The following is a 26,123-nucleotide window of genomic DNA, read 5'->3' on the forward strand; positions in this document are numbered from 1 at the left end:
GCAGTTTAAAAACTGTAGTGTAAAGCACCCTTCTGGCAAGACAGTGATGGAGTGAATGATGGTGAAAGTTTTTCTTTTTCGGGCCACCCTGCCTTGGTGGGAATCGGCCAGTGTGATAATAAAAAAAAAATATAAATAACCTGCACATAGGAGAAAGAAACTTATGACGTTTTGGACCGAAATGTTTTAAGTTTCCTTCTCCTATGTGCAGGTTATTTGTGTATTGTTTCAGTCACAGTAATGTGACTTTTTATTCTTTATTAAGGTGATGTTTCAATTGTGGGAGATTATTCTTTGGATCGTAAATGTCCCACGACCAAACTGTCTCGATAAATACCCTGTTACTACACATGTAGTAGCAGGACAACATTAAGCTCAGCAAGTGTTTCAGGAGGCATTACAGTGTATACATGGATAGAGCATATTGTACTGAGATTGGGATCGGAAAACAGCAGATACTAAAGCTATGAAAATTAGAGAGGACATGGATGGTTTAGCAGGTTTAATAAAATTTTCATTTCAGTGTGTCTAGAAAAATAGTTCCTCCTTCCCTAGGTCATTAGTTAATATCATGCATGAGGATGCTTTTGTCATTAAAAATTCAAGGTTTTTGAAATAAAAAAAATCATTAATTAACAGCTTCACCTCCTTGACTACCAAGTGTTAGTAATACTGGTATCAAATCTTGTTAGTCTGATCTTTAAATTACTGTTGGACACATTTTTTCTAAAATTTATTGTATGACTCCACAGAATTTTGAATTATATACAATGCTATGAACTAAATGAATTCTATCCTTCAGCACCTAACTGAGGCCAGTTTAGAATGTGTATTGGAGCATAGCATTTTGGACATTGATGAAATGAGTGAGTCCAAAGATCCAAAGTGCCCATTTTTCCGGCCATCAAAGGATATAGAATTTCTGCATCAACTGGCTGAAACTGCTGCATCATTTAGTCAAGAGGATTCCACTATCTCTAATATATTCAATCTGTGTGTGGCGCTTTGGGGAAGATTAGACTTTTACTCTCCAGAGTCTGGTAGGTTTACTAAATCTACTGATGATTTTTTTTATTAATAATAGTCTTTTATTGTTTCAGAGGATAAATGCAGTGATAAATTAATTTTTTTTTTTTAAACATGCTGGCCATCTCCCACCAAGGCAGGGTGGCTGGAAAAAGAAGCATACACATTCTAAAACCATACACATTTGGATGGTTTGTTCACATAACTCGAATCTGTCCTCTCTCATGTACTCAGTCTCTCTCTCTCGTTTGTTCATTTAATCTCGTTGGCTCACCTCATGCCTTATTTTAAGGTAAGTAATGAGTGTACTGTATATGCATTTTATCGCTCTAGGGTGCTTTAAATGCCTAGCATATAATGTGTGGGTGGGGTGGCCAGATTGGGTTACGATACCTACCACACTATTCGATACCTACTTACCCTTTTGCTTGCCTTGCACCCTATATTAAGACCATTAAGACTACAAATATTTTAAGGTAAGTAATGAGTGTACACTGTTTTTATTTTATCGCTCTAGGGCTCTTTAAATGTTGAAGTATATAACGTGTGGGTGGGGTGGGGTTGGATGGCCTGGCTGGCTACCATACCTACCACACCTAACTTCTTGCAATAAACACTACTCACTTCTCATCCTACATTACGACTACAAATATTTTGAGGTAAGTAATGAGTGTACTGTGTGTGTATTTTATTTTTTATTATTTTTTAATGCCATGTTCTATTGCTAACTTAATGTATGTTAGTGTAAACTTATCCGACATAAGTGGAAACAAATGGCGTTCTGCTTTCCGGCGATGTCCGCTCTCCGGCAGTAGCCTGGAACCTAACCTGCCATATAAGTGCGGCCCTACTGTACTACTAAATTCTGTTCCATTAGTAAATTTGTCTTGGATTTGGCCTCGTATCATAGAAATAATTTATGCATAGTTTTCAGTTTAGAGGTTGCACTGCAAAAAAATATAATTGCAAATTATTAAATTTGAAGCAATGTAAAAAGAGAGCAAATGAGAGAGTGGGTGAGATGTTATCAACAAATTTTGTTGAAAATAAGAAAAAGTTTTGGAGTGAGATTAACAAGTTAAGAAAGCCTAGAGAACAAATGGATTTGTCAGTTAAAAATAGGAGAGGAGAGTTATTAAATGGAGAGTTAGAGGTATTGGGAAGATGGAGGGAATATTTTGAGGAATTGTTAAATGTTGATGAAGATAGGGAAGCTGTGATTTCGTGTATAGGGCAAGGAGGAATAACATCTTGTAGGAGTGAGGAAGAGCCAGTTGTGAGTGTGGGGGAAGTTCGTGAGGCAGTAGGTAAAATGAAAGGGGGTAAGGCAGCCGGGATTGATGGGATAAAGATAGAAATGTTAAAAGCAGGTGGGGATATAGTTTTGGAGTGGTTGGTGCAATTATTTAATAAATGTATGGAAGAGGGTAAGGTACCTAGGGATTGGCAGAGAGCATGCATAGTTCCTTTGTATAAAGGCAAAGGGGATAAAAGAGAGTGCAAAAATTATAGGGGGATAAGTCTGTTGAGTGTACCTGGTAAAGTGTATGGTAGAGTTATAATTGAAAGAATTAAGAGTAAGACGGAGAATAGGATAGCAGATGAACAAGGAGGCTTTAGGAAAGGTAGGGGGTGTGTGGACCAGGTGTTTACAGTGAAACATATAAGTGAACAGTATTTAGATAAGGCTAAAGAGGTCTTTGTGGCATTTATGGATTTGGAAAAGGCGTATGACAGGGTGGATAGGGGGGCAATGTGGCAGATGTTGCAAGTGTATGGTGTAGGAGGTAGGTTACTGAAAGCAGTGAAGAGTTTTTACGAGGATAGTGAGGCTCAAGTTAGAGTATGTAGGAAAGAGGGAAATTTTTTCCCAGTAAAAGTAGGCCTTAGACAAGGATGTGTGATGTCACCGTGGTTGTTTAATATATTTATAGATGGGGTTGTAAGAGAAGTAAATGCGAGGGTCTTGGCAAGAGGCGTGGAGTTAAAAGATAAAGAATCACACACAAAGTGGGAGTTGTCACAGCTGCTCTTTGCTGATGACACTGTGCTCTTGGGAGATTCTGAAGAGAAGTTGCAGAGATTGGTGGATGAATTTGGTAGGGTGTGCAAAAGAAGAAAATTAAAGGTGAATACAGGAAAGAGTAAGGTTATGAGGATAACAAAAAGATTAGGTGATGAAAGATTGAATATCAGATTGGAGGGAGAGAGTATGGAGGAGGTGAACGTATTCAGATATTTGGGAGTGGACGTGTCAGCAGATGGGTCTATGAAAGATGAGGTGAATCATAGAATTGATGAGGGAAAAAGAGTGAGTGGTGCACTTAGGAGTCTGTGGAGACAAAGAACTTTGTCCTTGGAGGCAAAGAGGGGAATGTATGAGAGTATAGTTTTACCAACGCTCTTATATGGGTGTGAAGCGTGGGTGATGAATGTTGCAGCGAGGAGAAGGCTGGAGGCAGTGGAGATGTCATGTCTGAGGGCAATGTGTGGTGTGAATATAATGCAGAGAATTCGTAGTTTGGAAGTTAGGAGGAGGTGCGGGATTACCAAAACTGTTGTCCAGAGGGCTGAGGAAGGGTTGTTGAGGTGGTTCGGACATGTAGAGAGAATGGAGCGAAACAGAATGACTTCAAGAGTGTATCAGTCTGTAGTGGAAGGAAGGCGGGGTAGGGGTCGGCCTAGGAAGGGTTGGAGGGAGGGGGTAAGGGAGGTTTTGTGTGCGAGGGGCTTGGACTTCCAGCAGGCATGCGTGAGCGTGTTTGATAGGAGTGAATGGAGACAAATGGTTTTTAATACTTGACGTGCTGTTGGAGTGTGAGCAAAGTAACATTTATGAAGGGATTCAGGGAAACCGGCAGGCCGGACTTGAGTCCTGGAGATGGGAAGTACAGTGCCTGCACTCTGAAGGAGGGGTGTTAATGTTGCAGTTTAAAAACTGTAGTGTAAAGCACCCTTCTGGCAAGACAGTGATGGAGTGAATGATGGTGAAAGTTTTTCTTTTCCGGGCCACCCTGCCTTGGTGGGAATCGGCCAGTGTGATAATAAAATAATAAATTTGTTTGTGTGAAGGGGCTTTCAATAAATTTTGGAGAGGTGAATTTTGTGAATTTTGAGGTTAACTTACTGTAGAAACTATTGGGTATTCAGGTCGTTTTAGCTATTGAATAGATTAATTTTGTTTTTCAGCTTGAGGCTATTCTTTAGTGGGGTTCTCAGAATTTGTTTTGGTCAAAATCAGAAACTTTTGTACAAGTCCAGACTTTCCATGGCTGCATTTACAATTCAATGTACAGTGTTCTGAATTCTTTCACATTCTTTACTCTACTTATTTTTTTTTTTTTTAACATATTTTCAAAATGTGAAAAGAATTAAATTTTCTCAGTTTCTAATTTTAGTGGACCCTCAGTTATTGGCTGTTCCAGATACCGGCCAACTCAGCTATCGCCCGATTTTTTGACCGAAATTTTATTCCGGTTATTGGCCATTATTTCACTTATCGGCTGTATTGGACGCAGCTACCCGCCCACCTGCCAGCCACTCGCGCGTTCATGAGTCAGTCTGGCTGTGTCTCTGGGCAATTGAGGAAACTTCTGATCATTCATCCAAACATTTCGCTATAATCCAGTGTTTTTTATGGTCATCGATTTAGTGCAACTGCGAAATAAGTAACCATGGGCCCAAAGAAAGTTCCTAGTAAAGTTCCTTTGGTAAGGAAAGTGAGAAACATGATTTAATTTGAGAAAGAAGTTGTTGAAAAGTATGAGAGTGGTGTTCAAGTGCTAGAACTTGCCAGGATGTATGGGAAATCCAAATCAACAACCACTTCCATCCTGGCAAAGAAAGTAGAAATCAAGGAAGCTAATGTTGCAAAAGGGAGTTTAGCAGGGAGGCAGGGAGTGTAGCGGGGAGGCAGGGAGTGTAGCGGGGAGGCAGGACCCCAATGGAATTAAGTCACTCTGTCTTACTTTTTTGGGTTATCCTAGGTTCTTTACACTTGCTGTAGAAGGGAGGGAGGGAGTGTAACAGGGAGGCAGGGAGTGTAGCAGACATGCAGGGAGTGTAGCAGGCATGCAGGGAGTGTAGCAGGCATGCAGGGAGTGTAGCAGAGAAATGGGGTGTGGAAGGGAGGCAGGCAGGGAGTGTAGCAGGCAGGCAGGGAGTGTAGCAGGCAGGCAGGGAAATAACCTCAGAGAGGGCTTTGATACCTAAAGTCCTTATGGAGGGGTATTCCCCTTCCAAGCAGTAATCAGTCCTCCCTCTCTCCTCCTCCCTGTCTTCTATAAGCCAACAAGAGTCTTCAATGAAGGTATGTAATAATGATTTAAATGTTCATTTATTTATTTTATTTAGTTCTCATTGTTTTGTGTATGTAAAACTATAATTAATCTTTAATAAATGTATTTTTTGTTAATATTTTGGGTGTCTGGAATGGGTTATTTGTATTTATATTAATTCTTATGGGAAATATTATTTTGGTTTTAGGCCATTTCAGTTTTAGGCCGACCTTCTGGAACGGATTACGGCTGATAACCGAGGGTCCACTGTATGTGTAATTTTTTCCTCCCCTCATAGATGGAGAGAGTGACTACAGTGTGTCTCGAGCAAGAGTGGAAGCTGTGAGTCAGTGGTTAGAAGCCGTGAGCTACTCAACTGTCCAAGAGGAAGTCAGTGATGCTCTCAGTAAGAAGCAGAATGACGAAGGTTACCTGGATGCTGTGTTTGCTCATCTCACTGCTCGACAAATATCAGAGGCCTGTCTCTTGGCACAGGACAAAGGTAGATGTCACAGGCAGCCTCTTCAGCCTTTTTTTTTTATAAAAAGCTTTTCTTTTTATATTTATACTAGAGAAAGGATACCCAAATTGTATTATTTACTGTTTTTTTTTTTCTGAAAGATAAAGCTAGAGAAAGGATCTCTTTAGCTTTGTCTTTCAGAAAAAAACAGCAAATAATACAATTTCGGTTAAACATGTTCATATAAGGTTATGTGTAATTGTCTCAGGTGTTATGGAAATACCTTAAATATTGTGAGTAAGGTGATAGCAATGTCATTGTCACGATTAATGCTTGCATAATGTATTGAGGCATACAACATTCATTTGTTTTTTATACTTAAAAATGCAAAATTATTTTTTTAATGCACCAGCTGTCTCCCACTGAGGCAGGGTGACTCGATAAAGAAGAAACGCTTTCACCATCACTCACTTCGTCAGTGTCTTGCCAGAGGTGTGCCAATACTACAGTTCAGATGCCCTTCCAAACTGCAGTATCCCCACCCCTCTTTCACAGTGTAGCACTGTACTTCCCACCTCCAGATGTGATTTAAAGTAGTGCTAGAATTATAGAAATTCTCCATGGTGAAGTGGAGAAGAATCCTTTTTTGCTCAGTGCATAACATCACCTTTTTCCTCTCTCTCTCTTGCCCTCTTTTTTTTTTTTTCTCTCTCTCTCCAACATGTCAGTTGTCTCCCATCAAGGCAGGGTGACCCAAAAAGAAAGAAAATCTCCAAAAAGAAAATAGTTTCAGCATCATTCAACACTTTCACCTCACTCGCACATAATCACTGTCTTTGCAGAGGTGCTCAGATACGACAGTTTAGAAGTCCCTCCAAACTACCAATATACCAAACCCCTCCTTTAAAGTGCAGGCACTGTACTTCCCATTTCCAAGACTCAAGTCTGGCTAACCGGTTTCCCTGAATCCCTTCACAAAATATTACCCTGCTCACAGTCTAACAGCTCGTCAGGTCCCAAAAACCATTCGTCTCCATTCACTCCTATCTAACATGGTCACACATGCTTGCTGGAAGTCCAAGCCCCTCAACCATGAAACCTCCTTTACCCCCTCCCTCCAACCTTTTTGAGGATGATCCCTACCCTGCCTTCCTCTCCCTACGGATTTATACGCTCTCCAAGTCATTCTACTTTGATTCATTCTCTCTAAATGACCAAACCACCTCAACAGCCCCTCTTCAGCCCTCTGACTAATACTTTTAGTAACTCCACACCTCCTCCTAATTTTCACACTCTGAATTCTTTGCATAATATTTACACCACACATTGCCCTTAGACAAGACATCTTCACTGCTTCCAGCTGCCTCCTCGCTGCAGCATTTACAACCCATGCTTCATACCCATATAAGAGTGTTGGTACTACTATACTTTTGTACATTCCCTTCTTTGCCCCCATGGATAACGTTTATAGAGGCACACTGACCAGGCTGCAGCAGCGACCTCCAGAATTCTTTTTCCTCTTATCGTCAGCATTAATTCAAAATATTCACTTCATTTAACATCTCCCCAATTTCAGTTTTTAATGTCATTGTCCAATTCCTCCTCAAGCTTTCTCAAGTTATTCCTCATTCTCAGTGAAATATACTGAAAAAAAAGACCCACATGTTCTCTCATTTGCTCTAATTTTGCACTCTCTCACTTGTTTAACCTCTCTTTTTGTCCATATACCTTGCATTCATGTATCTTTTTTTACATTTTGAAACACACTCATGTGCAACACTAACTTTTTCTCACTTTCCACTCTACTCATTCCATCAGTCATTTGTATTCTCATCTGCACCTGCTCTTCTATAACCACAAACTTCTGCTGCACATAACTAGCACCTCTGATTTCATGTTCAATACCTGTACTCTCTCTCTCACCTGTCTACTAATAGTTACTCATATCTTCTGCTAACAGTATATATTTGTGTTAAAATTATTTAGTGCTTGGAATATTTCAAACTTTTAAGTTTTATATAGTGAAATTTTGAAAATTTCTTTGTTCACATGGAAAAAAAAATTCCTTGAAATTTATTCTGTATTTTAAATTGTGTTTCAGGAGATCACCACTTAGCCTTGTTGTTGGCCCAGGCTTGCCTTGGCCAGGATCATCCCCGCCAGATTTTGGCCCAGCAGCTGTCAAACTGGGCAGAGGGTGGAACTGATGCCCTGATGGCTCCATCCCGGCTGGTATTGTACTCACTGCTAGCGGCAGCACCCACTCATCAAGCCTCTCACACCACAGTCAATACCTGCCAAGGACTTGACTGGAGACGAGCATTTGCCCTTCACCTTTGGTTGGTATTCAAATTCATCTGGTCATTTACAAAAAATGATGCATCCAGCGAGTGTGTGTGAGCATGTTAGATAGGAGTGATTGGAGGCAAATGGTTTTTATGACTTGTCATACTGTTGGAGTGTGAGCAAGGTAACATTTATGAACGGATTCAGGGAAACCGGTTAGCCGGACTTGAGTCCTGGAGGTGGGAAGTACAGTGACTGCACTCCGAAGGAGGGGTGTTGATGTTTACAGTATTGAACAGTAGTATCAGTGTGCCTCTAGCAAGAGAGTGATGGAGTGAGTGATGTTGAAGATGTTTCGTCTTTTTCAGGTCACCCTGCCCTGGGAGATGGCCATTTTTTTTTTTTTTAATATATTGGCTGTTTTCCACCGAGACAGGGTGATCCAAAAAAGAAGAAGCACTTTCATTATCATTCACTCCATCACTGTCTTTCCAGAGGCATGCCTACACTACAGTTCAAAAACTGCAACATATCTCCATCCCTCCTTCAGAGTGCAGGCACTCTACTTCCCATCTCCAGGACTCAAGTCTATCTAACTGGTTTCCCTGAATTCTTTTATAAATGATAGTTTGCTCGCACTCCAACAGCACGTCAAGTCATAAAACCATTTGCATCCACTCGCTCCTATTTAACACTCACTGGAAGCCTAAGCTGCTCACACACAAAACCTCCTTTACCCCTTCCTCCAACCTTTCCTAGGCCAATGTGTTGAAAAATGTTGATTAAATGACAGTTTTTATTTTTTAATTATGAACAGGTGAGGAGTTACAGGAAAAATAAAATGGCTTCTGCACTACCAGTTTAGATTTAAATACAGTATCTTATCTTGTTTTTTCTCTACTCTTGATGAACAACTGGGTTTTACAGGTATGTTTGTCCAGCAACATCAACCATAAGTGAAGCTCTTCAAGAGTATGAGCAAGCAGCTGGTCTGAGAGGAGATGCTCCTAGCTACTGTGAGGCTCCATTACCTCCATATTTAGCATACCAAGCTTTACCCAATGGCATGAAAGGTATAACAGCAACTCTAGAATGTTGTTAAGTGCATCTTATTGTCTTCCATCTGAAGAATTCTCTGGTAATCACCATTTATTTGAACCACTTATCTTCCTCGGATATTACAGACAACAGGCCCAAGCTTATAGGCCAGCTTTCTAAATTTTGATTGACTAATGTAAATTAGCTGTTAAATTATATATATAAAACATTTATTTAATGGACTGTTAAGGGGAAGGGGGGTAGCTGGTGATGGCAATTGTGGTGGATAGAGCATTTTGCCATGACAATAACAAATGGCGAATTTTGTCCATTGTTTCTGTATCAGCTGACTAAGCTGATATTGGCCTGAATTTTTGAGGGTCATTAAGTCGTGGTATGTTGAATCAAGGATTGCTGTTCTTGTGTGAAGTGTGGAATGGATTGACATCAATCATCAGCATTGTCAAATAGACTTACTTTGTACTGGCTTTAAGGGTGAGTGTGTTGAAGCCTCACTGTGATCCACAGCTCTGTTGTAGAACTTTTAACATGAATCTGGTAGAATCTGGAGGGGATTTCAGGGGTCAATGCCTCTGTGGCCGGGTCTGTGACCAGGCCTCATGGTGGATCAGGGCCTGATCAACCAGACTGTTACTGCTGGCTGCATGTAAACTGATATACTAGCCACAGCCCGGCTAGTCAGGTACTGACTTCAGGTGCCTGTCCAGCTCCTTTAAGACGGCCAAGGGTCTATTGGTAACCCCCCTCATGTATGCTGGGAGGCAGTTGAACAGTCTTGGGACTAGTCCCTCTACTATTTCCTAGGTGTAATTATCATGTATCTTTCTTGCCTGTATTCCAGGTAAATGCAGATTAAGGGACTTCAACCATTCCCAGCAATTTAGGTGCTTTATTGTACTTATATGAGCCATGTAAGTTCTCTACAATTTTGCCTGCCATGAAGGGGACCGTTAGTGTACAGCAATATTCCAGCTTAGAAAAAACAAGCGATTTGAAGAAAGTCATCATGGGCTTGGCATCCCTTGTTTTGAAGGTTCTCATTACCCATCCTATTATTTTCCTAGTAGATGTGATAGATACATTGCTGTGATCTTTGGAAGTGAGATCCTCCAACATTGTCACTCCCAAGTCCTTCACATTAGTTTTTCACTCTATTGTGTGGTTAGAATTTGTCTTATACCCCCTTTGACACAGTTTTAATTTCCTTGAGTTTTCCATAGTGGAGTAATTGAAATTTGCCTTCATTGAACTTCATGTTTTCTGTGGGGCCCATTTAAAGATTTGGTTGATGTCTGCTTGGAGGCTTGAAGTGTCTTTGATGGATGACGCTGTCATGCAGATTCGGGTGTCATCCTCAGTGGAAGACACTCTGCTGTGGCTTACATCTCTGTCTGTGTCAGATGTGAGGTGAGGAACAGGATGGGAGCAAGTACTGTACCTTGTGGAACAGCTTTTCACTGGCTGCCTCTGACTTTACTCTGTTTACTATTACTGTTTGTGTTCTGTTAGGAAGTTATAGATCCATCCTACCAACTTTTCCTGTTATTCCTTTATCACACATTTTGTTCATAGTCATTGGTGGGGCATCAAACCAGTTTTCCAATTACCAGAACAAACTTTCCAATTCTCTGCATCTTCACCCTTAGAAGATTTTGAGGGTCACCTGAAATCTTTTTCTTGAATTGGCTTCCTAAGAAGAAATTTTCACTTTTCAGCTAGCTATGATATCTGCTACCACTTACTGAAGCTGTTTACTGATCCCATGCATCAGTTGGAAGCTCTTCTTAATCCTGCAACCATCACACCAGACCCACTTGATGTTACTGTCAGGTTAGATTATTAATTTGTTTGTTTTATAATCACTGCATTTTATTTATGCACTCTACTATTTCAGTTTTAGGAGGGTTATGTATGTGTGTATCAGTTAGGAGGGGTATGTGGGTTGAAATGTAATAACACACCAGCTGTCTTCCAATGATGTAGGGTGACCCCCCAATAAAAGGAAACACATTCACCATCATTCATGCAATTACTGTCCTAATAATAAAGGTAGAATTTCTGACAATATGTAACGTATAAGGACATGTGCAACTAATGTGACATTGTAATGTGGCAATGTTTTGCTCTCCAGGAGCTTTGTCATGCCTTGACAAAGCTCCTGAAGAGGGAAATGTTGCCACAATGAAATGTCACATTAATTGCATGTGTGTCCTTTTACCTTATAATAACTGTCTTGCCAGTGTGTGAAGACATCACAATTTAAATGACCCTCTGATCTATAATTACTGTACCTCCATATAGGGTTATAAATTTTGTACAAGTACACAGTTACATTTTGCTAATACTGTGCTTTTTGGGGGACTCTGCATAGAGGTTGCAAAGGTTAGTGGACAAGTTTGAAAGTGAATATGGATAAGAGTAAGGAGATGAGAATATCAAACAACTTAGATAAAGAAAAATTGGAGATCTCATTAGAGGGAGGGAGTATGGAAGAAGTGAATGTTTTCAAATATTTGAGAGTTGACTTGTCAGTAGATGGGTTTATGAAGGATGAAGTAAACCATAGAAGTGATGAAGGAAAAAAGGTGAGTGGTGCATTGAGGTATCTATGGAAACAAAGGACATTATCCATGGAGGCAAAAATGGGAGTGTACGAGAGTATAGTGGTACCAACACTCTTATATGGATGTGAAGCATGGGTTGTAAATGCTGCAGCGAGGAGGCAGCCAGAGGCAGTGGAGATGTCATGTCTAAGGGCAATGTATGGTGTAAATATTATGCAGAGAATTCGTAGTGTGGAAATTAGGAGGTGTGGAGTTACTAAAAGTATTAGTCAGAGGGCTGAAGAGGCGCTATTGAGGTGGTTTGACCATTTAGAGAGATTCGAACAAAGTTGGATGACTTGGAGAGCATATAAATCTATTGGGGAAGGAAGGCAGGGTAGGGGTCATCACTGAAAAGGTTGGAGGGAGGGGGTAAAGGAGGTTTTGTGGGCAAGGGGCTTCGACTTAAAGCAAGCGTGTGTGAGTGTGTTTTAATAGGAGTGAATGGAGACGAATGGTTTTTGGGAACTGACGAACCGTTAGTGTGAGTAATATTTTGTGAAGGGATTCAGGGAAACGGGTTAGCCGGACTTGAGTCTTGGAAATGGGAAGTACAGTGCCTGCACTTTAAAGGAGGGGTTTAAGATACTGGCTGTTTGGAGGGATATCTAAACTGTTGTATCTGAGTGCCTCTGCAAAGACTGATTATGTATGAGTGATAGTGAAAGTGTTGAATGATGATGAAAGTTTTTCTTTCTTTTTGGGTCACCCTGCCTTGGTGGGAGACAGGTGGCATGTTGAAAAAAAAAATCAGTAACTACAAAAACTAAAACTACTAGTACAACTTCAACTACAACAACAACTTTGGCTGCAACTTCTTCAACTGCAGCTACTTCAAATGAAACTACAACAACTGTTCCAACAACTCTTAACTCCAGTTAGCTAAACTTCACTCCTGGAGGTGGGAAGGGTAGTGCCTACAGTGAAGGAGTGGGTGGGGATGTTGCAGTCTCAGGGGGTAATCTGTTTATAATGTCGGCATGCTTCTGGAAAAACAGCGATTGATTGAATGTTTTCTTCTTTTTTGGGTCACCTTGCTCCAAGGGAGATATCTGTTAAGTTAAAAAAAAAAAATTATAATTTTATTTTTATCTTTTTAATAATTAAGCGTAGAAGAAGTGGTTACTAGCCCATTGTTCTTGCTATTTATGGCATGCATGTCTTATGGGAAGAGAGGGTAATGTAAAGTGTGATGCCCACACACTTCTGGCAAAAAAAAATAAATCAGCTGAATGAATGATTGTGAATGTTTTCCCTTCTCTGGGTCTCCTAGCCTTAGCATTAAATGGCTATTGAGGTAAAAAATATATCATTTTCGTGTTTTTATTTTTTCAGCTGGCTGCTATGGCGCATTCTGGAGAGCCTCAGTTACCAGCACCTTTCACCACAATTAAGTGCTAGCTTACACCTCAGCATGGCAGCTCTCATGGAGTCAGAAGGACACTGGCATTGGGCCATTTTTGTTCTCCTCAGCATTAATGATGAAGATAGGTTAGTACATCTACTGAAGTTGTGCATAGAAGAATCAACTTGTGTATGTTACATATATGAGGAAAGTTTGATACAGGTGGTAATTTATGTACTATTCTTGGAATAATAAGAAGAACCATTATTTGGGTCTTAGTTACTTAAAAACTTTAAGTCCAATATTTGATGAGTGAGTTGTGACTATGGGCAATATTCCTTACACCTTTTGACCCTGTTCACAGAGCAGTAGGTACCAGTATGTTAGATGAGTGTTGCAGGTTGCATCTTGGGGGATGCTGACATAATGCTTGGTTCTGAAATGAGCTGAGACAGATTAAAAGCTATTAGCCCATACCCATAACTTCATCACTGTAAGGAACTCTTGGTACATCTAAGCAAAGTTACAATATTTGAAGTAAAAATTTACAGACGCAGTAAAGAAGTTAAAGAGCTTCTACAACGTCACGTTGCTGTTGGTGAAGAGGAGGAATCTGACCCTAAGTATGCTATGAGGGAAGATTTTGTCATCACCAAGCTCAGCATTCCTAAAAAGTGGATACACCAAGCGAAAGCAACCAAGGCTCGGTCCCTGAATATGTAAGTATTTTTAATTGTGTAAAATAAATTTAGATAAAATTCAGTAATGCTTATTTTGTATGTTTTGTATTTTTCAATATTAATCATGTTTAGAATTTTTAATGTATATCACTTCAACGAAGTTAAGTGGTATACATTAAAAATTAAAAATTACATAGTTGTTTGGTAAAACCCAATAATACTTATATGATTTGTATTTATTTTTATTGATGCTTTTGTAAATAATTTTTTTTCTCTAGGGTTGATGAGGAGGCCTGGTACCTGTTGAAGGCTGGGGATTACAATCGTGCCCACATGCTTATTGTTGATACCATTGCTCCAAATTCTATAATAAACGGTAAGTTTACATTACCAATAGCAAGAGAAGTGCAAATATTACCTGGAGTAGAATGATAATATAATTAAATGTTTGTTCTAACATAATTTTTTTTTTAACGAACTGGCCATATCCTGCTGAAGCAGGGTGACCTTAAAAGAAAAGTGAAAGTTTTTTTTTTTTTAATTTTAGTAATTTATGCACGAGATAGGGTTACTAGCCCCTTGCTCCCGGCATTTTAGTTGCCTCTTATGACACACATGGTGGAAGAATTTTTTTTTCCACTTCCCCATAGAGATAAGAGGAAAATAATAAGAACAAGAATTATTAAGAAAAAGTCAAAGAAAACTAAGATGAGTGGGTGTACATAAACATGTATGTGCATGTGTAGTGTGACCTAATTGTAAATAAAAGTGGCAAAATATACCTGTTATCTTGTGTGTTTGAGACAGGAAAAAAGACACCAGCACTCATACCATCATATAAAACAAATAGAGGTTTCTGTCTTACTTACATTTGGCAGGACAGTAGTACCTCCTTGGGTAGTTGCTGTCTACCAACCTACAGTACTACATTTTGGAACTGAAGGAAAGAGGATGAGTAGTGCTTTGGGGTATCTATCGAGACAAAGAACATTATCCATGGAGGCAAGGAAGGAAATGTTCAAGAGTATAATGGTACCAACACTTATGTGGGTGTGAAGTTGCTTCTTTCTTTCAACAAACTGGCCGTATCCCACCAAGGCAGGGTGGCCCAAAAGGAAAAATGGAAGTTTCTCCTTTTAAATTTAGTAATACTGTATATACAGAATTCGTTACTTTCACCTTGCTGCCGTCATTTTAGTCACCTCTAATGACACACATGGCTTACAGAGAATGAATCCTTTGCAGATGGGAATAAGTATGTTTACTGATGACAGTTTAGGAGGTGTAGTCTAGACTAGGCTGTGTGATTTGATGATCCCTGGAACTATTAACAAATATTAACTGTCATCGGTCAAGATATGTTGTTCTAACTAACTTTAAATATTTCTCCGCAGAGGACCATCAGTACTTGCATGGCTTCCTGGACCAATTGTGTGATGATGGCATCCGTAGTACTCTTGTTGATTGGGCTGTTGGTGGTGGTGTGTATGCAGATTACTTAGATGTGTGTTCCGTAGTGGATGACATGAAGAAATCTGCTGACCCCACTCCTGCCCAGCTTGAACAACTTCGACCTCGTCTTCTAGCACTTTGCTCCAGACTGAACAATCTCAAATGCCAGACAGCTACACACAGGTAAATATGTAACAAACAAGGATGTCAAAACAATTGTTGCCATAATGCTTATAGGGAATTTGTTAACTGGTTGCTTTGTTCATGGTTGCTTTTCTGGAGGAGCACAGATATTGTCCATTGGTGACCTACATAAATGGAGCCTCCCCACCAACATTAAAAGTGCATTCACTGTACTTCCAGTCTTCCAAAATTAATTTGAAAAGCTGGTTTTCAGAGTCACTTCATAGATGTTCCTTTCTTAACAGCTATATAGCAGGTTAGGTTCCAGGCTACTGCTGTAAAGTGAAACAGCTTCCCTCTCTCTCTCTCTCTCTTTTTTTTTTTTTTTTTTTTTTTTTTTTACAAATACATATACATATACAAAGAACTTTGTCCTTGGAGGCAAAGTGGGGAATGTATGAGAGTATAGTTTTACCAACGCTCTTATATGGGTGTGAAGCATGGGTGATGAATGTTGCAGCGAGGAGAAGGCTGGAGGCAGTGGAGATGTCATGTCTGAGGGCAATGTGTGGTGTGAATATAATGCAGAGAATTCATACTTTGGAAGTTAGGAGGAGGTGCTGGATTACCAAAACTGTTGTCCAGAGGGCTGAGGAAGGGTTGTTGAGGTGGTTTGGACATGTAAAGAGAATGGAGCAAAACAGAATGACTTCAAGAGTGTATCAGTCTGTAGTGGAAGGAAGACGGGGTTGGGGTCGGCCTAGGAAAGGTTGGAGGGAGGGGGTAAAGGAGGTTTTGTGTGTGAGGGGCTTGGACTTCCAGCAGGCATGCGTGAGCGTGTTTGATAGGAGTGAATGGAGACAAATGGTTTTTAATACTTGACGTGCTGTTGGAATGTGAGCAAAGTAACATTTGTGAAGAGATTCAGGGAAACCGGCAGGCCGGACTTGAGTCCTGGAGATAGGAAGTACAGTGCCTGCACTCTGAAGGAGGGGTGTTAATGTTGCAGTTTAAAAACTGTAGTGTAAAGCACCCTTCTGGCAAGAGTGATGGAGTGAATGATGGTAAAAGTTTTTCTTTTTCGGGCCACCCTGCCTTGGTGGGAATCGGCCAGTGTGTTAATAAAATAAAATAAAAAATATACAAACCTGATAACATGTGTATACTATCTTATAATAAGTGAGCAGCAGAGTTAAGCCTAAAATATGCATATACAGGACATACATTACATATTTTTTTTTTTATTTACGCATCAGCTGTTTCCCACCAAGGCAGGGTGGCCCGAAAAAGAAAAACTTTCATAATTCACTCCATCACTGTCTTGCCAGAGGCATGCTTACACTACAGTTATAAAACTGCAACATTAATACCCCCTCCTTCAGAGTGCAAGCACTGTACTTCCCATCTCCAGGACTCAAGCCGGTTTCCCTGAATCCCTTCATAATATTACCTTGCTTACACTCCAACAGCACATCAAGTCCTAAAAACCATTTGTCTCCATTTGCTCCTATCTAACACACTCAAGCACGCTTGCTGGAAGTCCAAGCCCCTCGCACACAAAGCCTCCTTACATACCTTAAAATATTTTCATCCTTAGTATGGCAGGCCATCAACGTTCAAATAAGCTACCTAACTGTAACATCACCACATTCAAGTATGGGCCAGTAGGCATGCTGCAGTGTTCTTCCATTCTTATATTCTTATGTTTGTGTCGCAGTTGATTCCTGGATTGTGGAGGTTCAGTGAACTTCCCTTCACATTGGCTTTTGGGTTATGTACTTGTGAATTTATGCTGGGCACCTTTGATATACCTTTGATGATTTCTGAGAGTTTTTCTACTCCCTGGCATTGGGTTAGGCTCATCTGGTGCTTATATATACTGAAATGAGGTTGTAATCTGTATATATTTTAACTGAGGTTCTCCCTTCTCGTAATTTCTGTTATCTGTTCAGAGCCAACAGAGTCTTGGTAGCTCTGTTGTGTCTGTTGGGTTAATGAGCTTACAGGTATTATTTCTAGTACAGTGCTGTTATAACAGTCTGGTTGATCAGGTAAGCACCAGACAAGCCTGGCCCATGGCCAGACTCTGAGAGTAGACAAACTTTCAAAATTCATCAAAGGTATATCAAAGATATTTGCTTGTAGTGAATGGTGAATATGTATATTTATTGTAGGAAGTCTGAGTAAATGAAGAATGGGTATAATTGAAAACTGCTGCATTAATAAATTGCTGTAAAGAGAAGTGCTCTGTAGCTGGGCCCACTTGTACACTCCACACACTTTAGTCTAACACACCATTTCTCGGTAGTGGCTGTGAGTTGGCCACTCCTTATAATACTGGTGGTCATCTGGTATATTAATTAACAGAAGCACTAGACCAGCACCTGATAATTGTCTGAGCCATTGTCCTTAAACTTATTTTTCCTCACCTTCATTTCCAAAATATTTTTAATACATATGTGTTGACAAATTCACCTGTGTATTTGTTATGTATCTCTCAAACTCTTAGTATTTTGTAGTAGTTGGGAAGTAAAATGCAAACACTAACTTTTTCAGGGTTCAGACCCCTGATCTGAAATTTGTCCACAGGGACCAAGAATTTAAAAAAAAAAAATGTTTTGTTATTTTTCTCATGAATTGGAAGAGAATCTTTTTTCTGAAGGTAATAAAATAAGAAGTACGAAAGTTGATGGAAAATTGATGAAATTACGTAATCACAAATTTTGTTGTGTCTGATATTTATGAATTGACAATTTTGCCCCCCTTGAGTCCTATTTTAGGCCAATTACATTGTTCCAGTTGATGAAATTCTTAACTAATTTGCTAGTATGCCTTCCACTTTATCGATTGAGCATCAGAAACTGCCCATTAAAGTGATCAGAAATTGGTAATTTGGCCAGTTTCAAACAAATTTCAAAATATTCCAGTTTCAAAATAGGGATCCAGAATAAACAGTGCAGGCATTCCTGGCACTAAAATAACACTTCCTCTATTCATTAGTTACGTTTCCAGGCTTTACACATGAATTCCATTTTGATTTGTTATTCACACAAAAAAATAGAAGATTTGCTGTTATGCAATAATATAATTGTATAAATAATATGAGCATATTCATGAATGCATATTAGACCCATCAGTTGGACATGTATTGGATGTGTCTTGTGATTTGTTTACTCTTGAAAGTTAACAAAAATTGAACATTTGTGCTACTTTGAGCTCAATTTCAAGCTATTTTCAGTCCTGAAACCAATCAAAATCATCTTTGTTTCTGTAATATATCTTCCATTCTGTCAAATGAGACAAAGAAATCGAGCATGCAGCCACAAAAAGCATATGAAAATGCACTTCAAAATTGCTATTTTAAACCAGAAACACTCAGTTTTTTCCTCATGCACTGCGTGATGAAGGATTTTTTATATGGTGCTTACTTACTGCATAGACCCATTCTCTCATATCTAGGCTAAATTTACTGCTCACAGGTAATTTGAGTGAACTGAGCTCATGGTATAGTACTATGGCACTGACAGTGACCTCAAACCCATAGTACTATGGCACGGACAATGATACAGCCTCTCCTCAGTAATGTACTCGTTTACTAATGACTCAGACTTACGACGGGCTCTCTGACCAATATGCATACATAAATAATGTGCTATATTAGAACTGATTTCCTCTATTCTGTTTATTGCAATATAGAATACACTACTTTATAAATATTTAAATTATTTTATTTTATTATCACACTGGCCGATTCCCACCAAGGCAGGGTGGCCCAAAAAAGAAAAACTTTCACCATCATTCACTCCATCACTGTCTTGCCAGAAGGGTGCTTTACACTACATTTTAAACTGCAACATTAACACCCCTCCTGGAAGTCCAAGCCCCTCGCACACAAAACCTCCTTTACCTCCTCCCTTCAACCTTTCCTAGGCTGACCCCTACCCCGCCTTCCTTCCACTACAGACTGATACACTCTAGAAGTCACTCTGTTTCGCTACATTCTCTCTACATGTCCGAACCACCTCAACAACCCTTCCTCAGCCCTCTGGACAACAGTTTTGGTAATCCTGCACCTCCTCCTAACTTCCAAACTACGAATTCTCTGCATTATATTCACACCACACATTGCCCTCAGACATGACATCTCCACTGCCTCCAGCCTTCTCCTCGCTGCAACATTCATCACCCATGCTTCACACCCATATAAGAGCGTTGGTAAAACTATACTCTCATACATTCCCCTCTTTGCCTCCAAGGACAAAGTTCTTTGTCTCCACAGACTCCTAAGTGCACTACTCACCCTTTTCTCCTCATCAATTCTATGATTCACCTCATCTTTCATAGACCCATCCGCTGACACGTCCACTCCCAAATATCTGAATACATTCACCTCCTCAGTACTCTCTCCCTCCCATCTGATATCCAATCTTTCATCACCTAATCTTTTTGTTATCCTCATAACCTTACTCTTTCCTGTATTCACTTTTAATTTTCTTCTTTTGCACACCCTACCAAATTCATCCACCAATCTCTGCAACTTCTCTTCAGAATCTCCCAAGAGCACAGTGTCATCAGCAAAGAGCAACTGTGACAACTCCCACTTCATGTGTGATTCTTTATCTTTTAACTCCATGCCTCTTGCCAAGACCCTTGCATTTACTTCTCTTACAACCCCATCAATAAATATATTAAACAACCACAGTGACATCACACATCCTTGTCTAAGGCCTACTTTTACTGGGAAATAATTTCCCTCTTTCCTACATACTCTAACTTGAGCCTCACTATCCTCGTAAAAACTCTTCACTGCTTTCAGTAACCTACCTCCTACTCCATACACCTGCAACATCTGCCACATTGCCCCCCTATCCACCCTGTCATACGCCTTTTCCAAATCCATAAATGCCACAAAGACCTCTTTAGCCTTATCTAAATACTGTTCACTTATATGTTTCACTGTAAACACCTGGTCCACACACCCCCCTACCTTTCCTAAAGCCTCCTTGTTCATCTGCTATCCTATTCTCCGTCTTACTCTTAATTCTTTCAATAATAACTCTACCATACATTTTACCAGGTATACTCAACAGACTTATCCCCTTATAATTTTTGCATTCTCTTTTGTCCCCTTTGCCTTTATACAAAGGAACTATGCATGCTCTCTGCCAATCCCTAGGTACCTTACCCTCTTCCATACATTTATTAAATAATTGCACCAACCACTCCAAAACTATATCCCCACCTGCTTTTAACATTTCTATCTTTATCCCATCAATCCCGGCTGCCTTACCGCCTTTCATTTTACCTACTGCCTCACGAACTTCCCCCACACTCACAACTGGCTCTTCCTCACTCCTACAAGATGTTATTCCTCCTTGCCCTATACACGAAATCACAGCTTCCCTATCTTCATCAACATTTAACAATTCCTCAAAATATTCCCTCCATCTTCCCAATACCTCTAACTCTCCATTTAATAACTCTCCTCTCCTATTTTTAACTGACAAATCCATTTGTTCTCTAGGCTTCCTTAACTTGTTAATCTCACTCCAAAACTTTTTCTTATTTTCAACAAAATTTGTTGATAACATCTCACCCACTCTCTCATTTGCTCTCTTTTTACATTGCTTCACCACTCTCTTAACCTCTCTTTTTCTCCATATACTCTTCCCTCCTTGCATCACTTCTACTTTGTAAAAACTTCTCATATGCTAACTTTTTCTCCCTTACTACTCTCTTTACATCATCATTTCACCAATCGCTCCTCTTCCCTCCCGCACCCACTTTCCTGTAACCACAAACTTCTGCTGAACACTCTAACACTACATTTTTAAACCTACCCCATACCTCTTCAACCCCATTGCCTATGCTCTCATTAGCCCATCTATCCTCCAATAGCTGTTTATATCTTACCCTAACTGCCTCCTCTTTTAGTTTATAAACCTTCACCTCTCTCTTCCCTGATGCTTCTATTCTCCTTGTATCCCATCTACCTTTTACTCTCAGTGTAGCTACAACTAGAAAGTGATCTGATATATCTGTGGCCTCTCTATAAACATGTACTTCCTGAAGTCTACTCAACAGTCTTTTATCTACCAATACATAATCTAACAAACTACTGTCATTTCGCCCTACATCATGTCTTGTATACTCATTTATCCTCTTTTTCTTAAAATATGTATTACCTATAACTAAACCCCTTTCTATACAAAGTTCAATCAAAGGGCTCCCATTATCATTTACACCTGGCACCCCAAACTTACCTACCACACCCTCTCTAAAAGTTTCTCCTACTTTAGCATTCAGGTCCCCTACCACAATTACTCTCTCACTTGGTTCAAAGGCTCCTATACATTCACTTAACATCTCCCAAAATCTCTCTCTCTCCTCTGCATTCCTCTCTTCTCCAGGTGCATACACGCTTATTATGACCCACTTCTCGCATCCAACCTTTACTTTAATCCACATAATTCTTGAATTTACACATTCATATTCTCTTTTCTCCTTCCATAACTGATCATTCAACATTACTGCTACCCCTTCCTTTGCTCTAACTCTCTCAGATACTCCAGATTTAATCCCATTTATTTCCCCCCACCGAAACTCCCCTACCCCCTTCAGCTTTGTTTCACTTAGGGCCAGGACATCCAACTTCTTTTAATTCATAACATCAGCAATCATCTGTTTCTTGTCATCCGCACTACATCCATGCACATTCAAGCATCCCAGTTTTATAAAGTTTTTCTTCTTCTCTTTTTTAGTAAATGTCTACAGGAGAATGGGTTACTAGCCCATTGCTCCCGGCATTTTAATCGCCTCATACGACACGCATGGCTTACGGAGGAAAGATTCTTTTCCACTTCCCCATGGACAATAGAAGAAATAAAGAAGAACAAGAGCTATTTAGAAAAAGAAGAAAAACCTAGATGTATGTATATATATATGCATGTGCGTGTCTGTGAAGTGTGACCAAAGTGTAAGTAGGAGTAGCAAGATATCCCTGTTATCTAGCGTGTTTATGAGACAGAAAAAGAAACCAGGAATCCTACCATCATGAAAAACAGTTACAGGTTTCTGTTTCACAGTCATCTGGCAGGACGGTAGTACTTCCCTGGGTGGTTGCTGTCTACCAACCTTTAATGTCACCTAAGGTGACATTAAAACAGTATCAAGGATGGTTGACACAAACCTGCTATCATTATAGTATGCTCCTCTCTTAGCGACAAATTCGTTTACCAACATGGTCTTAGGAACAGAACTCCGTCATTAAGCGTGGAGAGGCTGTACTGATTTTCTTCAAAACACCAAGACCTAAATGAATATTCTTCTTTGGAATTCCAGGATCACTCACATTCCTCCTGGTGCCATAGATACTATCCAGAGATGAGTTAGGATGATGAAACGATCAAGTCGCTTCACTATCACAGGCTGAGTATGGTGTTGGATATGTACAAATGAAGCACTGGGCAAAGGAGGTTGTGTGCATAATTAGGTCTCCTCCTCAAGACAATGTACATGACCCAAGATTCACTATGAGATGGAGGAGAGGGAATGTGGCACTTGCCACATTTTCCCCTACATGTACTCCACCATGTACACCAATTTTTAGAGTTTTCACAAAAAATATGCTGCAATTTTGCAACTGTGGTAAAGCAGAAACATGTTAACAAATCATGTGTATCCAGTGGTCTGCTGTATGTGATTTTGTGAATGTAGAGCATGATGACCTGAGATACCTTTGATGATTTTCTCGAAGCCCAGCTCTGGGCCAGGCTTGTTGGATTATATTTTTACCCGAGTATCCCAAATTATTTCTTACATGTCATCAATAGTCCTGCATATAATTTTACAAGAGAGAGTAAAGCAATCTTCTGCAGTTTTTGTACAGAGAGTAACTGTTGAAACTTCTTTATTTTTAGATTGTGTGTGTCGGAGATGAGCCGCGTGGTGGTGGGAGTGTTGAGAGCAGTGGTGGGTGAGAGCACAGATGCAACACAAGTGCTCTCCCAGCAACTCTCTGGTCTACCCCTCACTCATGACTATGCCCTGACTGAATTAAACATGGTCACCACACACTACCTGACACATCTTTCTGCAGAGTCCTGGAAAGGATGACTTGTTTTGCCTGTATGTCTATACTGCAACATTTAATATTTGATTTGCTTTTGAAAATGCAAGTTCTGTTCTGATTTTTCTGAATTTTAAATATTAAAATTGTGTTTGTGAGTGCACGTGCTCTTACACATAAAGTATATATATATATATATATATATATATATAGTTGCTAATTTTGTAAGTTCTTCTGTTTAGGGAAAGCTCATTCATGGTATTTAGATATTCAGTGAAGAAAGAGAGTATTAGTATGTGAACTGAGGCATAGACAATTTTCTTGGTACAAAAAAGTAAACAATGGCAGATGTTTAGAATGTATTTTAAACATGGAATTGTGTGAATTTATTCTGATGGATGCCTGTCTTCACTTTACCAAAAATGTGTAATTTGTGGATGTTTCTTAAATGTAAAATAGTCCTGTGTTTCCTAGAGAATGTGTTAAATAAAGGTATTGTGAAGATGTTTCCTAATCTTTGTATTTGTTCATATACATGTAAGTATTCAATATTTACCCATAATGTTGACACTGTACTATATGTGACAATTATTTTTAATAGGGATGAAATGAAAGCAGAGAATTTTAAAGATTTTCAGGTTGCTTCTACCTGTTTTTCTTTTGTAATAGATAACCCCGCTCTCAAAGGCTTTAAAATAGCAACAAATATGTGAGTTACCTTTCTGGGTAAACTGTATCTCCAAAGTACATTTAGGTTCAGTATTAGTTTGTCGTGAAGGAAAACTAATAATGTAGATAGCACCGTTTCTATATGCAACAATGTAAAATAGTGATAACATTATTAATTATTGTTGGAAAACACCATATTAGACATGACATGGCATTCTTGTGTATGAAGCCCAGCACTGCTTCTGGATAATTGCTTCTTTATCTAATGGGCGTTTTATTTTCAGCACAGTACCCCTTGCTGGAAGTCGCCAAGCATTTTTGTATTTTAAGGTGCAAATTATAACTAATTGTTGAAGTAGCACAAGTAAGGTATATTTGTATTTTCATCTTGCATGCATGTTTTTTGTGAGAAAAACTTTATAAACAATTTTTAATATAAAAAGGGATGTGTCAGATGAGTTATTGTATTGTTTTATAATTCTTCTTTCAATGCATCAGCTGTATCCCACCAAGGCAGGGTAACCCAAAAAGAAAAGCAAAAGTTTCTCTTTTTAACTTTAGTAATGTATACAGGAGAAGGGGTTACTAGCCCCTTGCTCCCTGTTTTATAATTATAGTAAATAAAATAAAAAGCTATCATTGATGCTTATAAATGGTGCAGTCTGGTCAAACTTTATTTGTAGATTCAGTGAGTAATATTAGATATTCTTCTGTCCTCTCATGTTCTTATCACATAGTTACCTCAAATATTTGTAAGGATTCAAGATTGAAGACTGGAAATGTTCTCTGTGGATCTGGGTCATATTCTGATATTGTAATGTTTATATTTATTAATTTTTTTAAGACTGCATATTTTGCTCTGAATTATTAAAGAACTGGTCTCAAATATTTGTAAAGATTCAAAATTGGAACTGTTCTCCATGTTTCTGGCTTTTATTCTGATATTGCAATGTTTATATTAATGTTTGTTTGTATTGGCAGTTTGGAGGGATATGTTGTGTATCTTTATATGTATATGCTTCTAAACTGTTGTATTCTGAGCACCTCTACAAAAACAGTGATAATGTGTGAGTGTGGTGAAAGTGTTGAATGATGATGAAAGTATTTTCTTTTTGGGGATTTTCTTTCTTTTTTGGGTCACCCTGCCTCGGTGGGAGACGGCCGACTTGTTGAAAAAAAAAAAAAAAATTTAAGACTACATCTTTTGCTTTGATTTATTACAGAACTGGTCCTTAATAAGCTTTGTATTTTTAAATTTTCTGTGCAGGAAAGAGAAAGTAATCATTCTGGTAACTTGTTAAATTCAAAATTCTCCTTAAAATATCCATATTAGAGATTTTCCAAATAGAGAATGCTTTACTATATTATATTTTTGGAATGATGTAGGATTTAACATTTTTTAAAAACCAGGTTTAAAAATTTAGTTTTGGAAAATTCTAATTTGGATTGTTTTATCCAAATATGAGAGGCATCAGATTTCTACTATCCCTTTATTTTTTCCTTGAATTCAAGGATTCATGTGTTTGCATTATTGCAGATAAGTGAAAGATTAATGTATTAATAGCTTTCATAATTGCTGGGATTGGTAATAGTATTGTATTAATAGCTTTCATAATTGCTGGGATTGGTAATAGTATTGTACCTTTTTGTTCTTTTTCAGTAATTGAAGTGTTGCTGGTGTAGGCTGTGAAACTTGTCTTTTTCAGAAATAATGATGGTAAACAATGAGCTGCTTACTGCTATGTAGTTACCTGAAGTAGTACCTAGTGTCCCCCTTTGCTTGCTTTATACATTGCAATTTCATTTTATTAAGAGTGTTCTAATCTAAATCTTTTGTAAATTTACCCTTTTCTAAATACTGAAATATTCGACTAATAAAATTGGTACTTATTTATATGAAATATGCCCTAGTTTTATTGTTCTATTTTAGTTACAGGAACAATTTATTTGTTCTTAGTTTATCATAAGATATTAAAGTTTGTATAATGCACACTAAATAGCAAATACCATAAATACTGTAACATACACTAGGAAAGGTTGGAGGGAGGGGGTAAAAGAGGTTTTGTGTGTGAGGG

The 26,123-nt window shown here is 38.9% G+C and overlaps 1 protein-coding gene across 10 annotated transcripts in view; it reads left to right on the top strand.

The window, feature by feature from the left end:
* The window catches only part of Nup98-96 (nuclear pore complex protein Nup98-96), a 118,469-nt gene extending 92,828 nt beyond the window's left edge, over nucleotides 1-25,641 (top strand). For all 10 annotated transcript variants that reach the window (XM_070101478.1, XM_070101487.1, XM_070101480.1 and 7 more), the window contains 10 exons: nucleotides 803-1,040; nucleotides 5,602-5,805; nucleotides 7,865-8,102; nucleotides 8,977-9,122; nucleotides 10,824-10,938; nucleotides 13,047-13,202; nucleotides 13,608-13,775; nucleotides 14,015-14,112; nucleotides 15,131-15,371; nucleotides 23,231-25,641. In XM_070101478.1, the coding sequence (XP_069957579.1) occupies nucleotides 803-1,040; nucleotides 5,602-5,805; nucleotides 7,865-8,102; nucleotides 8,977-9,122; nucleotides 10,824-10,938; nucleotides 13,047-13,202; nucleotides 13,608-13,775; nucleotides 14,015-14,112; nucleotides 15,131-15,371; nucleotides 23,231-23,426 (1,800 nt within the window). In that variant the 3' untranslated portion in view covers nucleotides 23,427-25,641. The remainder of the gene's footprint in view (nucleotides 1-802; nucleotides 1,041-5,601; nucleotides 5,806-7,864; nucleotides 8,103-8,976; nucleotides 9,123-10,823; nucleotides 10,939-13,046; nucleotides 13,203-13,607; nucleotides 13,776-14,014; nucleotides 14,113-15,130; nucleotides 15,372-23,230) is intronic.
* The last annotated feature ends 482 nt before the right edge of the window (nucleotides 25,642-26,123 follow it).

This window comes from Cherax quadricarinatus, chromosome 77 (assembly GCF_038502225.1).
Source record: "Cherax quadricarinatus isolate ZL_2023a chromosome 77, ASM3850222v1, whole genome shotgun sequence".
Taxonomy (NCBI): domain Eukaryota; kingdom Metazoa; phylum Arthropoda; class Malacostraca; order Decapoda; family Parastacidae; genus Cherax; species Cherax quadricarinatus.